Below are 17,766 nucleotides of genomic sequence, written 5' to 3'. Positions count from 1 at the left end.
CTTACGCTGCCACCCTCTCTGGGAGGGTGGCATTCTGCTCTGGGTTACTCTTACAGTCAGTAATCTGTTATTTCTGGTTGCTTTTACTGGTGATATTCCACCATCAGACACTCACTCACTGTAACTGCCAACTGCACACCACTGTTATTCCCACAATTGTAGCTATAGTGAGCTTGGCTGTGGAGCTAGGGTCCAGCTCACTGGTAGGATTTATTTCAATACTGTTGGCTCTACAGAGAAAGGTGTCTGGCACTGTTGCTCTCCCGACCCCACGGGTAGAACCAAATACCGCTAGTCCCCTTTCCACACTCGCTCCTCAAGGGTTAAAGTGAACTTGGAAGCGGAGAAGGCAGGCCAGATACCACTGGGACCTGCTGGTTTTACAATGGACAGCTAGGGATGGGGGCACCACATCGCTCCGAAAACCATGGAAACATGGGCGCACTCCACTAGACACTTATTTTTATACAATTTATATCTTAAGGTACTAGTCATTAAAATTTAGATTTATTCTGTAGTACGTTGTGGGAAACTGGCCATATAAAATTTTTTGAAGCCCAAATCATGATATAGAAAATGGTGGCACAATACTCATCTTGTTCTAATTTATATAAACTGCATACTGTACATTTGATTTGTTAGGATCTTATGTTTTATAGTAAATTACAGCGTGTATTTATTTATGGCTAATTTAGCCCATATGTCCTAATTTTTTATGTTTATACTATCAGTATATTTTGGATATGTGGATTTTTGTTGTACTACTTTCTGTATATTCCTGAGATGTGAGTTTTTCTTTCATATGTGAATGAATGTACACAATTTCTTTACAACAAGCTTAAAAGGTAAAACTATTTGCAGTTGAATGTCAGTACTTTTAGTAAAAATTAGTTGCTGCAATTATTGTATTTACTGTAGGAAAGTGAATGCAAAGCTTACAACCCCAGGCCCTTCTGCAAGACATATACCATGGACAAACAGCCACTCAACACAGGGGAACAGAAAGATATGACTGAGTTCTTTACAGATCTCATTACAAAGATTGAAGAAATGTCTCCGGAACTTGTGAGTTCTCCTGTTGTCTCTTGCAGTTCTTAATAAAGAAAAGAATATGATTTGTGAAAAAGTTTACTCTTTATTTCTCTTGCCATGCTCAACAGAAAAACACAGTGAAGAGTTTATTTGGAGGCGTCATCACAAACAATGTTGTGTCTTTGGTAAGCAGTTTTCTAACATTTCTGGATTGAAAATATTCATAATTGGAAAATGTACCTGCTTTCTATCTAGAAGAATTTTAAGTTTGTTTCAGATAAAATGGTTGATGTGTATATATACATTTTGTTAATATCTTTGTGTCCTGCTTTGTGCATCATAATGTTAATTTTACTCTTTTCCTTCAGGATTGTGAACATGTTAGTCAAACAGCTGAAGAATTTTACACTGTCAGATGTCAGGTGGCAGATATGAAAAACATCTATGTGAGTATGACTAAATACTTACAGCAACTTCACATATGTGCAATCTTATAACATAGTTACACTTGGTCTCTGCACATTATTGTGCGTTAGCAAAAGCCCTGTATGTAGTAATTGTAGGAATTTAAGCTTGTAATTTATGTGTTTGCTATTGTCTCAAATATGTGGGGATATTGTAACTGAGAGCTGGAATGGCTGTCAAAGAAGTGGGAGAGGTATAGATGCACATTAGGGACACGCTCATATAACATGCTGCAAGCAAGAGAGACAGTTCTCCAGTCATATAAACGCCAAACACAAAATCAGAGTTGAAAATTATGATTGGTTCATTTAAATACATTTGATCCCATTTCCCTTTTGTAATAGGGCTTACCTGTTGGCTGGATACAGTTTTGTCTTTGGTTTCCTTTTACTGTCAGTTGCCATTACTGACCAATCCTACTGGTGCTGCTGATGCTACTTGCCACCAGACACTAACTCAACTGTACACCACTGTGTTTCCCCCAGTTGTAGGAGAAGAGTTTTCTTTTCTTTAGAGAGGATATAGAATTTCATTACACTGATTTCCTCGTTTAATCACAGCAAGGTGGTGGCGCCCCAGCTGGGAAATGAGTCAGATTTTGACTTGTACTTCCCAGGAGGATACGTGGCTGGACATTCTAGAGGCGGTAGTCACCGAGACTGCGGAGCCTTCTCTGTTTTCATGGCGGTTGAAGAGTTCCTTTTCCTCTTCCTCCCAGTTGGTTGGAGGATAAGCTTTTAGAGGGTTTATCGCTAGAGTTCTGAATTGCTTCCTTTGGTGGAACAGATTCAGAGGACTACTAACTATTTGGTGGCGACTGCCCTGGACTTGGTACTTATAGGAGCATGGATCTCTGCCTCTGCAGCCTTGGATCGTCGGACTCTCTGGCTTAAGTCCTGGGAGGCAGATGTGAAGTCTAACAAGGCTTTGGAAGCACTCCCTTTTTTCTCGAACTGTTCTGTTTGGGCCGGAAATTGACACCGTTATTAGTCAGGTGACAGGAGGTAAGAGTTCTTTTCTTCCTGTTAATGCTCCTAAACCCAGAATGTCCATGGTTAGCTCCTTTCGTTCCTCCGGCAGGTCACAAGTTCAGTACTCCAGAGGTCAGTCATCCAGACCAAGAGGTAGTTTGCAGTGCGGATGCCAGGCCTGGTCTGCTAAGCGTCCAGCAGCTAAGTCTGCAGACATGCAGTCACGTTCTCCCCACCAAGGGTCCAATGTGGTAGGAGTCTGTGTTCTCCTCTTCCAGGATAAGTGGTTTCAGTCTACCACAGATGCTTTTGTGCGGGCAATCATGGACATGAGATAGATCTTGAGTAACCTCCCAGACCGTTATTATCCATTGGGCTCACTCGTGGGTCAAAGCGACTGGCTCTGCGAGAGGCCTTCCAGTTCTTGATTTCCTTTAGGGTGGTTATTCCATTTCCAGACTCTGAAAAAGTTTTGTGGTTGTATGCCAACCTGTTTCTTGTTCCAAAGCCTTACGGTTCATTTAAGCTGATCTTGATTCTCAAACTTTTGAACACCCAGCTGAGGGTGCCCAGATTCAAAATGGAGCCCTTGTCTGTAATTCACAGAATGGAACAGGGGAATTTCATGATTTCTCTAGACATCAGGGGCACCTATCTGCATGTTCCCATCTGGGAGAGTCATCGGTCCCTCTTCATGTTTGCTGTTTAGTTGGACCATTACCAGTTCCAAGCTCTTCCTTTTGGTATGGCCACGGGTCTTCAACAAAATAATGACTGTCATGGCTGCTCTGTTGCGGTCCAAAGGGGGTTATGATCATCCCTTACCTGGATGACCTTCTTCTGAAGGTGGAGTCCCCTGCAGAACTCTTGTCCCATGTCCAGGTGACGGCACAGACTCTTGAGGTCCCACAGTTGGATCCTCAGCCTCAAGGAATACAATTTGACTCCGTCCCAACGGTTGTTCTTTTTGGCTTTTCTCTTCAACATCCACAAACAGTGGGTGTTCTTGTCATCAGACAAGATTCAGGCCTTGTGGAAGACGGTAAGGTCTCTATTGGCTGATGGACAGACCTCTGTACACTTCTGCATGAAGGTTCTGGGCAAGATGGTATCATCTTATGTCTTGTTTCAGCTGGCACTCCTGTCGAGGTGAAACAGATCCTACCTGAAACTTTCTAGTCAGGTGTTCTGTTTTTTTCCCTCTGGTGTGACAGTTGCTCTTTTGGTGGGTTGCAGAACGACAGTCTCTGCAGGGGTCGCCCATTCTCGATCTGGGATTGGATTTTGGTGACAGTGGATGACAGGCTTCATGGTTGGGGGGCTGTCTGACTTCACACCCGTTTTCTGGGTCTTTGGACTCTGGAGGAATTCAGGCTTCCAATGAAAGTGTTGGAACTGCAAGCGTTGTTCTGCGCTCTGATCAGAGCAGAAAAGCTGATAATGCCACGGCGGTGGAATACTTCAATCCCCTAGTTGGCACCAGAAGTCCTTACCCATTTGAGAGAGACACAAGACCTTTCAGTAGACTGAAAATCATGTTCAGGCTATCAAGGCACTTTTCATCCCAGAGTTTCTGAGCAGGCAGACTCTTTATCCAAGAGTATTGTCTATCCAGAGCTGTTTTGCAAGTTAGTGGACAGGTGGGGTCAACCGGGTGTAGACATGACGGCGTCTCAGTTGAACCAAAAGGTCAAGCTCTTCTGCTTCAAGGCAAGAGATCTACAGCTTTCTTGGTAGACACCATGTCCATTCCTTGGTGGTTCCGCCTGGTTTACCTGTTACCTTCAGTAGCCATGCTTCCGAGGGTTTTGAAGGTAAAGAGAGGTGTTCCAGTCATTGTGGTGGTGTCAGATTTGCCTCGGAGGGCCTGGTACACCGATGTTCTTTCCATGACGGTGGGTCGGTCATATTTGCTTCAGCCAGTCCTGTTAAGTCAAAGACCATTTTTTTTTCTCTGTTTAGAAAGTCTGGCTTTAACGGTGTGGCTGTTGAAGCCAGGATCCTTCAAGCTAAGAGTTTGCTATACCCCAATGTTCTTGATATCACCCAATGGGCAAGAAAAATGAATTTTACATAAGTATAAAAATCCTTTTTTCCTACTCTACCATCTCCTCTTCTTCAAATTCTTCTCGACAAATGCACTCTCGTCCAAATCCTCTCTTATTAACAGTCCTGACCCCTGAGCATATAATGCCTACTATTCCTGTGTTAAAACTCTCCTCTCTACAATTACTGCCCCTAGACTGTCTCCCTCTACAAACGAATTCGGACCTTTGCCTTCATATCTGTTGCCCCTGCCACTCCTGTTAGACTCCATCTCTCCAGTTTCCTACCTTGGCACCCTAAACAGACCCATTTTCTTTTAAAAACAAACAAAAAAAAAACGCTGTTTGAGAAAGTCTTACTCTGTTCTTGACTTCCTCCATTTTAAATTCATTCTCTTCTAAAACTAATCTCTCTCCCACTCTAAACAATCCTCCTTCAAGTCTCATTTCATTTTGTGCTTCCAACAACCCATGCCTCTTCAGCGCCCCCCTCTATCACAGCTCTTCGTTTCACTCTCCTGCTTCCAAAACCTCTCCTGCCACTCCCATCTATGGAGCGCTCTCCTTTGTTCTTTCCGACGACTCCACTACACTCCACGTATTGCGCTTCTCGTATTTCCATATGCTCTCCCTGTAGAATATAAGCTTTCCTTTATCTCATCCCCTCTTGTTTGCTGTCCTGTCGTACACTACCCCCCACTTCATTATACTTGTTTTTTGTCTTCAGCAATACCACTTGTATAATGTCACCATGTTTTTGTAACACTACTTGCATTTTGCTACCCTCCTCTCTTGTATGTCACTAGTGCCATGTAATGGTACTTGAATTGAATCTATCCATTTGGAACTATTAATGTCACTACTGTTATGTCAATAGTGCTATGAAATGTTATTAAAATTGTTTATACCATTGTTATATTAATAATGATACATGTACTGTATCTCACACTTTGTACTATTGTGTATTTGGTTTTGTAATTCTTTGTGCTGTGCAAAAGAATTTTGTAACTACCTATAAATAAATGTTAATATCATCATTGGGATATTTTCCCTCATAAGCTGTTGCCGACACAGACAGACCACCTGCGTTTTTTGGCCAGTCCTTTTAACAAAAGATTGTGGTTTCCATGGTAATTTCTTTCCCCACTCAATGTTTAAAGGGCAAACATTTCAACCCAAATCACACACAAACATGGAAAAGACACCAAACTATACTGAAACACAAGTACAGTCACTGGACCTAGTACATTTTTACATGCATAGAAATAGAAGACATTTGCGTATTACTAGACATCATCATATATCACAAAAGTCTCACAGTCCAATACCATACTGGTTGGTAAATGGCTACTAACAAAATTGACCCCAATGTTTTGTGTGACAGAGGATTTAGAATGTACGCTCCACTGGGACCGGGACTGATGTAAATGATTAAACATTCTCCTTAAATAAAGAATAATAATTTGTGCACATATTTTACCAATGTTTTGTCAAGTAGACTTTAAATCCAATTTGGTAAATGCAGAGTACAAAATAACAGCCTGCCACCTCACAGTTGCAAGCCACTTTCTACAAATCCTTTTACTGCCGTCAGGAATATAAGGACAGAAAAAGAAACAAATCGCCCCATTGCTGCCTTTCCCTCCCCTGTAATTCATTCTCTCCCCTCCTCTGCCGCTTCTTGCCTAAAAAGTGGTTGTCCCTGGCTATCACACACCATGCTGCTGCACAAGATCACGGATTGGCTGTGAGCAGATCAGTCCGGTGACGTCACCACAGTGGTGTACATTTTTACATTCTGTCATTGACCTGGAGATGCAGCCTGGTGTGCGAGACCAGCCAGGAACATCCACTCCTCTACATTCCACTTGTATACCAGGTAAGAAGGGGGTGGGTGAGGGAATTAATGAAGTACAGGGGCAAGGGGAAAATTTAATTACAGAGGGAGGGGGTGGGGGTGCAGGTAAATTAAAATACATGGGAGGTTGGTTGCAAATGAGTAATAGAGGAAGTGGAGACTGGTGGAGGACAGATTTATTTCCGGGGATGGATATGGGTACTGGAAAATGTGTTAGTGTTATGTGTAAGCGCTACGGAATATGTTGGCGCTATATAAATAAATGATAATGTGTCAGAAGCGGACATTACCAAGCTAATATCAACAATAGCATTTGACATGCACTGTAATGTTTTGTAATATGCACAAAAATATGTCAAAATAAATGTAAACCTGTCTGATATGGCTGGGAGACCACACAAAAATATTATTTCATGCCCTGTTAATGCATAATTGGTGAATAATATAACTTTATACTGTTATAGTGAGAGGTTATACCCATCTATCACCTCATTGCTCGTTGCTGTGTTTTGCCTATATTGTATGGTCTTGTTATATCATGTACTATTTTACTGTATACTTTCTATAAGGCACTGCGGACGCTTTGGGGCAGTTCTCAACATGACTTTTTTTTTTTTTTTTTTAATGAAAACTAGAGGGGAAAAAAACATTCATGTTGTAAGTCTTCGTGGAGGGGTGGTAGGGGTGTATTTAAGTAGTTGTGCTGTGAATTGGTTGAATATGACTATTTTTAGAGCGCTCTCTAAATAACATTTCTGCCCTCTCAGGAGTCACTGGATGAAGTCACTATCAAAGACACATTGGAAGGTGACAATATGTACACGTGTTCCCACTGCGGTAAGAAGGTGCGGGCAGAGAAAAGGTCAGTGTGATACGAGGAGTTCTTCCCTGGTGCATTGTTAGTGTTTTACCTTTATGCAAGCTATATTTCTCCAAACTGTGTATTTTGGTGCAGCCATGCACCTCCAGTGTTGGCGGTTGGGAGTGTAGAGCAGGCAGACCCAACAGATATAGAGAAAGGGTTGTGTAATAAACATATGGCGTTTACTTAAAATGACAATTTAGAATGTGGTTTTTAGTAGATCTTCTTAAGTCAATAAATTGTTCTCACGGCATAGTGTTTACTGAGACTTGAGCACATTTTGTGGTTTTATCTTCTTTTTCCTTAATCACTTAGTTTGTCCATTCATTAAGCTATTGTGTTTTTCAACTTTTGGCCTGTGATTTCTCATTTTTGCATACTTAGATATTTATCTGTGTGCTTGTATAATTCTCATTTTGTGCTATCTGCTTATTTGTTTTACATGTTTCCCTCTTGACTCCATTTTCTGCGCACACATCCTAATTTCAACTCACTCTCTTTATGCAATTGGCTCTTGCCTTTCTCTTTGCCTGCTTTTTTCACGTTACTTAGTTTTGACTGTCTTTGTGTCTTGCTGTTCACCAACCTCACCCCCCAATCCTATTGCTCTCTGTGATGTGTGTGTGTGTGTGTGTGTGTGTGTGTGTGTGTGTGTGTGTATATAGATATATTCACAGATAGATATGTATATAGATATGTATATATGTATGTATGTATGTATATAGATATGTATGTAGGTATATGAGAGAATGGAGATATTTATATGTATGTTGATTATTTCTTCCTTAAATGTTCATTTCAGAGCCTGTTTTAAGAAATTGCCAAGAATATTGAGCTTTAATACAATGCGGTACACATTTAACATGGTCACCATGATGAAGGAAAAGGTCAATACCCACTTCTCTTTTCCTCTGCGATTGGATATGACACCTTACACAGAGGATTTTTTAATGGGAAAGAATGATCGAATAGAAGGTAATGCTTGATAAATCTGAGGTTTGTTTTTTTGTTTTTGTTTTTTTAAAGCTTATTAAAGACTCACATGCTTAAATACATTAAAAAAAATTTATTTCATGATCTATATTCTTAAGCGCTAATAATTACCCATTGCTTTAAAGCCATTTATTTTCAGGGTCCCCCTGAGACATATTTTCTCTACAGCATAATAAACAACCACTGATTCTTTCATTTCAAAACTTTTTTAAATGTCAGATATTTGTCAAATATTCATAATAAGAACACTCTTTATTCAGCAAAGACTTTAGTGGTCTGTACCCACAACTTGAAAGTCGTTGCTGTAGAATTAGACTTTTGTGCAAATAAACTCTATCTTTAGTTGGATGTATGAACTTCCTTTTTAATATAAAGGCACCATAATCTTCCTGTCATATTGGCCTAATCCCTTCTTCTTGAAACTTGCTTTCACATGGACAAACAGGAGTCAGCTGAGCTTTAATAATCTGTGCTACTGTTAACATTTTAATGCTCTGACTGGCTACAAATGATTTAGCCCTGTCTGTTTTATCTTGTCCCAGTTTGAACTAATAATTAGCCCAGTATGTGCACTGACCATAATCATGCGCATGTAAAATTTAAATGGTAAACAGTGAGTGTGACAGAATAGGCTTACTTAGTCTACCTGTTCTGAGTTTATAGATTGTTTGAAGTGTCACTTACCATGAGTAACCTACTATTACTGACCACATATACTGGTGCTGGGCAAAATTAGCCATTCACCATCTGTGCATGCCAACTGTGCAACAATGCGGTGCCGCTAGTTGTAGGATTACAGTCACTGCCACCACAAAGCTCATTCAGTCACCAGAAAGCCACACCCCAAGAACATACTAGTAGGTTAATTGGCTGCTATCAAATTGACCTTAGTCTCTGTGTGTGTGTGTGTGTCTCTGTGTGTGTGTGTTAGGGTATTTAGACTCTAAGCTCCAATGGTGCAGGGACCGATGTGAATGAGTTCTCTGTACAGCGCTGCGGAATTAGTGGCGCTATATAAATAACTGGTGATGATATGTAGCTACGGTAGCACATCTTTAATAATTAGTCTAGCTGGAACCTCCTGATTGCTTACTTTGGATCAGGACTGCATGGTATTAAGCAAAGCATTCACTCAGGATGCTGGTCTCCACACCTAGGGGATGGATTAGCTCTTATCTGCAGGTCACCGGAGTACATCAGATTAAAGATTCTTATCTGTTCCTATGAGATATCTATGTCATGTTTATTTGCTCATATATAGATTTTAAAAGAGTGGTTACACACATATGAACACTTACAGGTAGTGAAGCTGTTATACCTTTTTGGGCTGCAAGCTTTTATGCAGATTTACTCAACATGCTGGCAGGAGGTTAGAAGTAAATGTAATTTTTTTCATTTATGATCTGCAAAAAGCTGCCCAATTCCCTAGTACTATAGCTGATATCCATATACATGTGTATTGCGTTTCTTCTAGGTTTCAAAGAGGATGGTGAAGAACTAAAAGAGACGGAGAGCTATGAGTATGATTTAATAGGGGTGACTGTTCATACTGGCACTGCTGATGGTGGTCACTACTACAGCTTCATCAGAGACATAGTGAACCCACATGCGTACAAAAATAACAAGTGGTAAGCTGTCATTATCTTTTATACACAAAAACTATTCAAAGAACCTCTTCACAGAGATTATATTTTGTTAAAATAATGTGGACCGTTTTAAAATAAATGCTAGAACTATTAAAGTGTGATCCTTGAAAAAAATTATCTTGAGAGGCTGCCACTTTGGTTGTAGTATACATGCCAAGATATCACTGTCTGCGCTGCCCAGTCTCTGTGAAATAGATGACATAACTGGAGATCAGGAGACACTGATGAAATAAACCACATTTACTTCCCTCCTTCAAAAGGTCAACTGGGTCAAGGCCATTGAAAATTTACACTATGAGCTGTTAGCGGCTTGATTGCTAACAAGCGGTGGGGCTCCTCGATCAGTGCCCACCGTCATGAGGTTGCTGAAGCTCCCTAGTTGAATGGCACACACCCTTGGGGGTCACTCTTGTCTGGAAGGGAAATGTGCCCTCTTTCAAACTAGGGTGCTCCTGTGTAGTTATTGCAAGTTCTTTTTCTTTTTCTATTCTTTTTTTTCAAGATCATAAATAACGTTAAAGTAGATAGGAAAAGAGGACTTTTTTTTTCACTTTTCACTTTTGTTTTTGTTTTTTTAAGAGGGCTAATCCTTCTTTATTTGTCTAATCATCCATGACCAAAGAAAGGCTTTTATGTAAGGAAATGTATTTATTGCATATATGTACTCCTGGCACCTTTTTAACACCAGTTTATCATTCTTGTCTGGAGACTAGCAAGCAGCTTACCAGAAATGCATGACATTGTCACCTTTTTAAGTTACTTGCACAACTTTTAATTTAGTAAATGAAGTAAAATTGTTCCACTATTATGCATCCTATGCTTGGGTTAGAAGGGTAATTGACTCAAATGTTTGAGGCAGTAGGTTGTCTAGTCTTCTAAATTTCTCATCTCATCTTTGCCAAAAAAAAATCAAATATCACACAAAAAAAGTGGTAGTTGCGTTTTTTTCCTGACACCTCCTCCTAGTCAACACATACAAATGGGATATCATTATTTTTTTCAGTCTGGGACCTATTAACGACATACTTTGTTTAAACTGTTTGGCCAACTTTTGCTAATAAATGAAAAAGTGTTCTTTTCCACTATCTGCCACTTTCCAGAAAACTACTGTGCATTTTCAGAAAATACTAATGGTAAAATCTTCTGATAAAAATAAGGTGGTATTGTGTGTGTATTGCACAGAAACATGTCTAATGTTGAGCATGCACAGTGAAGCCCAATCCTAGTTATTAGTTTGTATAGTTCCCTTTTACTTAACTTTTATTGCTTTTATTTATGTACACTTTTTATCTCAGGTATCTTTTCAATGATGCTGAAGTGAAGCCATTTGATTCGGCTCAGCTTGCTTCAGAATGCTTTGGTGGTGAAATGACTGTAAGTTTAGTTGTTGGCATTTGGAGATTTTATGTTAATCTAAATATATATATTTTTGTTATTAAATTGACTAAATTAATGTGTTAGTCTTTTTTACAGTTTGGCATGGTAGCAAATATCATTTTGTGTAACCTCTGAATTCTATAATTTTATAATTCCCTGTCATTCTTTTCTCTTTAGACAAAGACATATGACTCTGTAACAGATAAATTTATGGACTTTTCCTTTGAAAAGGTATTTAGACTTCAGAGAAGTCATTAGCGATAGGTGGTGTTAGTGTGTGAAATAATACAAGCAGATTATACAGAATTGTCTCAGCTGTATTTATTCTCTGTAGACCCACAGTGCTTACATGCTGTTTTATAAGCGTGTGGAGCCAGAGGAGGAAACCAGCAAGGAGGTGAAATTTGATGTCTCCTCAGAGCTCCTTGAGGTATATATTTTATATTTTGAATTTGTAAAATTGTGTAGTAGGCAATATAAATAGCAGTTTCTCTTGCACAGCCAGATGAGACATTGCTCATCATGGGAATAAGGGAGTATATTCTGAATTTGTAAAGTTGTATAGTATGCAACATAAATAGCTATTTAAGGCCGTGCAGCTGTTCCTGTACTAAAGGTTTCATAATTTTTTTTCAATATGTGCAACACATTTTATGTTTGTGTTTTAATTAGTTGTTTCCTTTTATTATGTAAAATACTTTTTTAGTCATTTGCTGAAATGAAAATAAGCATTGTATGACCAGCCCAAACATCTACTTTCCCATAGCATATACCTTTTCCTTAGTATGCATATGTAGTTTCATACGTAGCTCCAGCAAATAGTCCTGTAATATAAGGAAAAATGAGTTCCTTCCTTGATCAGCTGCCAGAAAAGCCTTCTAACCACTTATGCAGGTGAACGGTCTTTATGAAGCAGATACAGTTTCTGGCTTCTGCTTAAAGACTCTGCTCTTGTGCTTGTCTTGTCTACACCAAGTCTCTATCGATAACTTCTCAAATTTTGACTGATCGTTAACAGTATGAAAAATGTTAAAATAGATCACAATGTATCTTTTCCACAGTGGATCTGGCATGACAACATGCAATTTCTTCAGGACAAGAACATATTTGAACACACATATTTTGGGTAAGAGTGTATATTCTGTATGATTTGCTATTTTCTTAATGACCTGATAGAAAAGAGTGAAATAATTACCTTGTGTTTTCTAGGTTTATGTGGCAGCTGTGTAGCAGTATACCAAGCACATTACCCGACCCTAAGGCAGTGTCTCTAATGACTGCTAAGGTAAAACTCAGTCTGCAGACTGACTGGAGACATTTTATTACATGTCTATTTACTGTTTATCTTGGTCATTCAGGAAACTGATAGGTTTATATTGTTCAAACATAAGGGTCAATGGAAATATAACTGGGCAAATGAATACTTGCGTACAGAACCGTATCTTATTTAGTGCTGGGGCAAGAACAAAAAATGCCACCCCTCCCTAGACCACAATTTCAACTTAATGAGCCTAAAATATTGATAGACTGCACGTCCCCTTTAGCGTTGCGCCCTGGGCAGTCGCCCATCACACAGCCCTAGTTACGGCTCTGCTTGCACATGCCTGCCTATTCCTAAAATAAAGTGACATGGCCTAAACTGTGAAATTTAAGTTTAACACTGTGACTGGTTAGCAGTGCTAATGTTTTACTTCCTGAGTTCAGTACAATATGTAATCATTAGCACTGTGAGATCTGCAACTGCTTGTGAAGAGCAACAGTAGCTGGCCATGGGCTTCCAAGGGTGAGTAGTTTGGGGCAGCTACTATGCAAAAAGAGGTGTGAATGATTTCATGACCTCTGTAGCTTTGACTGGTGAGAAGACCGCATTCAGTTTTAACAGTAAATCTTGAATTTTGCATCCACCAGTAGTGTTATGTTAAATCTGTGTAGACAGAGTTGTAGGTGTTAATTGTTTTAAGGGCTTTTGCCGAGTCATTCTATCAATTGCAATTTTTATATTTGTGTATGTTTTTTTGTTTTGGTTTTCTTACAGCTTAGTACATCATTTGTTTTGGAGACCTTTATTCATTCAAAAGAAAAGGTACTTGTTCCTAGTTTTTTTATTATTATTACTCATTAAGAAATACTTGATTGGATCATGTATTGTATACATATGAACTTATTTCAGAGGTTTTATTTGGAATCTGTTGTTTTTTGGGGGGGGTGTTTGTTTTTTTTGTTTTTTGCATGTTATTAAAAAATCTGCATATTGCACATGAATTTTATGCTTGCAATACATATTTATTATAAGGATTAAATTATTACATATTTTACTCTGGGTTATAGAAAAGAGACCACAATAGCTTTCCCTTCCTCCCTAGTAACCCCACTCGCACTGCTTTGATTCTAACCATCTATGTTGCTCTGTTGGTGCTGTCAGTCAACAAAGAAGAAGCAGGATTGGAGAATACTGGGGAGGAAGGTAAGAAACAGTGAGGTACTTTCCACATAGCACAGATAAGAACATGCCTGGATCAGGCATGTAATCACACTTAAAGGGTTTATCCATCTTGTAATGTCAACAGACCGTTGTGTTGCCACAATGTGGTACTTTAGCGGGTGTTCCTTCTTTAGACCAGTGGTGTTGATTTCCAGTGGTGGTGATTTCAAGCCATCCTGGTTAGTCTATTGAGTAGAATGCTGGCGTGAATGTTTCATCTGCTTGGACAAGAGACGAGGTAATCCAATCAGACGCCACATTAACTACACACTTCACGCTCATAGAAGATTTTATTACAGTGTGTCTTGTGCTACGCTGCCAAAACCTTTTATTGTTACCCTGCTTTGATACTGCACAGTGTGGTAATGCAGGTAATGGTGGTCAGATTGTGAAATCCTTAATATTGTGTTAGATTTAAGTCTATTTATAAGCTAAGTATTGGCGATCCAGCCACAAGGTTGTTTCTAAATGTTTGTCTATTTCACCCACATGTTTCTACGTCCATATGTCCTACTTTGCCATTTAACATCTTTCCTTGTATTACTCTTTTGGCGTATATAGCGTTGTAAAGCAGAGCATAGCTTCTTTTTTCATTTTCTTTTTTTCTTTTTTTCCCGTACTGAAATTTTAGTGACATTGTGTTTTGCATTTCAATAATTGTAATCAATTTTAGTAATTTGCCTCTTGTTTTTAACATTTCTACTCTACTGGATGTTTGCCAGTGCATCATCTTCCCAGATTCTCTTTTATGCTGTCTTTTGTAGCTTTTCTCAACTACAAGGAGTTTGAGAAATATTATGCATGCTTAAATGACTTTGTGAAAATCCCTTATGCATCCAAAATTTACCATTTATGACCTTTTTCAGTAGTGAACTCCAGTCTACAGAGAATGTTTGTTTATTTAGTCAAGCCCCGCTTACTTCCATCAAAATAAGCAGAGACTTGTCCAATATGATGACACTCAACACACTATTCATTCCTGTTTACATGCATACTCAGACTTGGTAAATCTAGGGAATATAGGGCTGAGTATATCTCACATTATACAACCGTTTGGGAAGGGATTGCTCTTAGTGAGCTATTGTTAAATACAATGTTATTAAGGAGTTTTGAAACATGAATTATAAGACATCAACAAAACTGAAAATGCATTCGTATAGTCTGATCACTATAAGGACACCTTGTTTACTGGTACACTTATATTATAAAACACTTGGGGTGCTGATGCAGAGTGAGTGCTACTCCAGTTAGTGAAGCTTGTGTGAAATCACTGTGGATGAAAGAGAGTGCGTAATATGCGCCCATGCAGATTTGCACTATCCTGCCATTTAAACCAATCTGATCTCCAACATGGGTGAGTGCAGTGCATATCTCTAGCTGCTGTAACTGTGGGATATTAGAGCCTCCCTGATATGGGGTTCAGAACCTTTACTTGATTAAAAACTTTTTTTTTAATAAGAAAAGTCATGCAACATGCTCACCTTATAGGGTTATGCGAGACCTCTTCTTAGCCTCCCAGATGTTTCTAAAACATGCAATATCACTGACGGTGTATAGCTGCATATTAATAAAATGCTGTGTTGAACAAATGTAACTTTTTTTTTTTTTTTAACGCATTGTTATTACTCTCTGTACCTAACTAGTGAGGTTTGTGTGTGTTTTCGTGCTGTCTAATCAAAAGACAGACTACTTATATGAGGCAGCCAGATGTGAACACGGTCTCAGGGTCAAGCAGGCAGATTTGAACCGCATGATTGACCATTCTGAAGGCCTCTATTTCTCAGTTGTGACTAATCTTTTTTGCTTCAATTTATCTGAAAAGTATTGAAATGCGGGGTTTCTTTTTTTTTTTTTTACACTGGACTTATACACCAATACAAAACATTTGCCTTTTGGAAAAAATGTCTAAGTTGTTAAATCATTCACTTTTTTTCCTTACTGTTTCTTTCTCTTTTAGCCCACAATGCTTCAGTGGATTGAACTACTGACAAAGCAGTTTAACAACAGCCAGGCAGCTTGTGAGGTGAGTTGTATAAAGTGTCTAGTGAAGTATGCACAGTGGGAATATTCTTGACGCATATTGCTTTCAGTTGCAAATGGCAGATGCAGTAAATGAGAAATATAAAATCTTAATTCGGTGCTTTTATTTTCAGTCATGCTTTATCCATTCCTAAGCTTGTTCTTATCCCTTCAGTGGTTTTTGGACCGCATGGCTGATGATGATTGGTGGCCTATGCAGATTCTGATCAAGTGTCCAAACCAGATTGTTAGACAGGTGGGTCAATCATATCTATGTGTATAAAAGTTTTTGTTCCATAGACTGGGGCGTGAAGGGCCCACTGAGGAAACCATATAATATAATGGCATATGTCAGTGCTAAATAGTGGTGAGCTACTATAGGGAATGTAGTAGCCTGTTGAGAGAGAGACTAACATGTAACAACTGCATGAATGGTGATACATACATTACAGGCAGCTATTTATCCTGTGTTTAAACAATATAATTTTATTTTCTTCACTGATTTATATAGATTGGAATTAGAATTATTCCAGAAGTTTCCACCACTGTAATTCTGCATACATAAATCCGTAAGAAAACATATCTAGGTATAATGGCCTTGCAAGGATATGCTTTGACTCACATGTTCTATTAGGCCATAACTGACATGGTATGCTGGGTAATATAGTTCCACCACAGTATATATGAGTAAATAGCTTTGCAAATGTATACTTGAATCTCCTTGGCAGTACAGCAAATTGCATATTACTAAACTTTAGTTTACAATTGGAGCATTACAGTTTGGATTTCATTTAAATCTTATAATAATTGCAATAGCCTCACTCTGTTCCCCTGTAATTTCGTATTTTTCTAGTAGTTATCAACATCTCAAAACTATGATACATATGAATGAATAGTTGCAAAACTTTATCTAACAAATGTCTTTTAAAACTGTTTTTTTTAATTCCATTGATGTTATAATCATAACAGATGTTCCAGCGTCTCTGTATCCATGTTATTCAGAGGCTGCGTTCAGTACATGCTCATTTATACCTGCAGCCAGGCATAGAAGATGGGTAAGCCAGCCAGTTGTTAATATATCTCTCTCTAACTCTTGCACAGGAAATTAAGGTTTTTGTTCTTTTACATAGAGCACAACTTAGTGATCATTTACTCCTTTTAACTGGGTTTAATGTATTTCTATATGTGCTAGAAAACTGTCACAGGTCTGTATTTGCAAAACCCCTCTGAAATGAGCAAATTTGTCTCTAAAATGACGTGCTTTAGAGACCTGATAATTCATGCTGTTGACAGAACAGACAGTATAGAATTTCTAGAAGGAAGTTGAGGAAATAATCATGGCCATCATCTAAATGGGATTGGGTATAAAAGTATTCTAGCTAAAGCTTTTGTTTTTCACATACTGAAAACAATTAGCAGTACAAGTTTAGGAATGATGAAAATTTAGGTATAGAAGTATTATGTTGCCAATATATTAGATTATTCTGTATAAGGGATCACTTATTGCTGTAAATTCTACATTGAGTTATGTGGCTATATAAAAGCACAAGGCTATATTCTGAATGCTTTTCACAAAATCCAAGGAAACTTCTAATAGTTCTCATTCATCCTAATGGGGACAATGGAACACTGTGTCAAGAGCATAGACAGAAGCACTTTAAGTATACCGGCAAAAACTGAAGCTCCTCTCAGTTTATGCCGCCAATGGCTGCTTTGGTCTCATTTTTTTCAGTGCCCACTAGGCATGTTTTCTATGTTTGCCCTTAGGTAGCCTCTACATTTATATTATGTTTTTTCAATTCATATTGCTTTTTTTTTCACTTTGAAACAGTCATTGCCGTCAATGTGTCAACAGTCTACACAAGGAGCCTCTTGTGGCTTCCTAGTTATGTAAACCCACCAAAAGGGCTTAACAGTCATCTTGGGAGAAGTCAGAAGCAACAGCTCCTTCTCCTTCCTGTCTGCCCCCTCAGCTGTGTAGTGGTGAGGTTCATTGGGTGCTGTTTGTTTTTGGGG

At 38.8% G+C, this 17,766-nt stretch overlaps 1 protein-coding gene across 3 annotated transcripts in view; it reads left to right on the top strand.

Moving 5' to 3' along the window:
* USP34 (ubiquitin specific peptidase 34) overlaps nt 1-17,766 on the top strand; it is a 166,672-nt gene that overhangs the window by 116,359 nt on the left and 32,547 nt on the right. For all 3 annotated transcript variants that reach the window (XM_075203870.1, XM_075203869.1, XM_075203868.1), the window contains 15 exons: nt 919-1,065; nt 1,161-1,217; nt 1,401-1,478; nt 7,139-7,233; nt 8,036-8,208; nt 9,701-9,854; nt 11,168-11,246; nt 11,427-11,480; nt 11,584-11,679; nt 12,311-12,375; nt 12,459-12,534; nt 13,285-13,332; nt 15,689-15,754; nt 15,926-16,006; nt 16,720-16,805. In XM_075203870.1, coding sequence (XP_075059971.1) covers nt 919-1,065; nt 1,161-1,217; nt 1,401-1,478; nt 7,139-7,233; nt 8,036-8,208; nt 9,701-9,854; nt 11,168-11,246; nt 11,427-11,480; nt 11,584-11,679; nt 12,311-12,375; nt 12,459-12,534; nt 13,285-13,332; nt 15,689-15,754; nt 15,926-16,006; nt 16,720-16,805 — 1,355 coding nt within the window. The remainder of the gene's footprint in view (nt 1-918; nt 1,066-1,160; nt 1,218-1,400; nt 1,479-7,138; nt 7,234-8,035; nt 8,209-9,700; nt 9,855-11,167; nt 11,247-11,426; nt 11,481-11,583; nt 11,680-12,310; nt 12,376-12,458; nt 12,535-13,284; nt 13,333-15,688; nt 15,755-15,925; nt 16,007-16,719; nt 16,806-17,766) is intronic.

Source organism: Mixophyes fleayi, chromosome 3, assembly GCF_038048845.1.
Source record: "Mixophyes fleayi isolate aMixFle1 chromosome 3, aMixFle1.hap1, whole genome shotgun sequence".
Lineage (NCBI taxonomy): Eukaryota > Metazoa > Chordata > Amphibia > Anura > Limnodynastidae > Mixophyes > Mixophyes fleayi.
The sequence above is the reverse complement of the archived record's forward strand: the minus strand, read 5'-3'. Positions and strand labels throughout refer to the sequence as shown.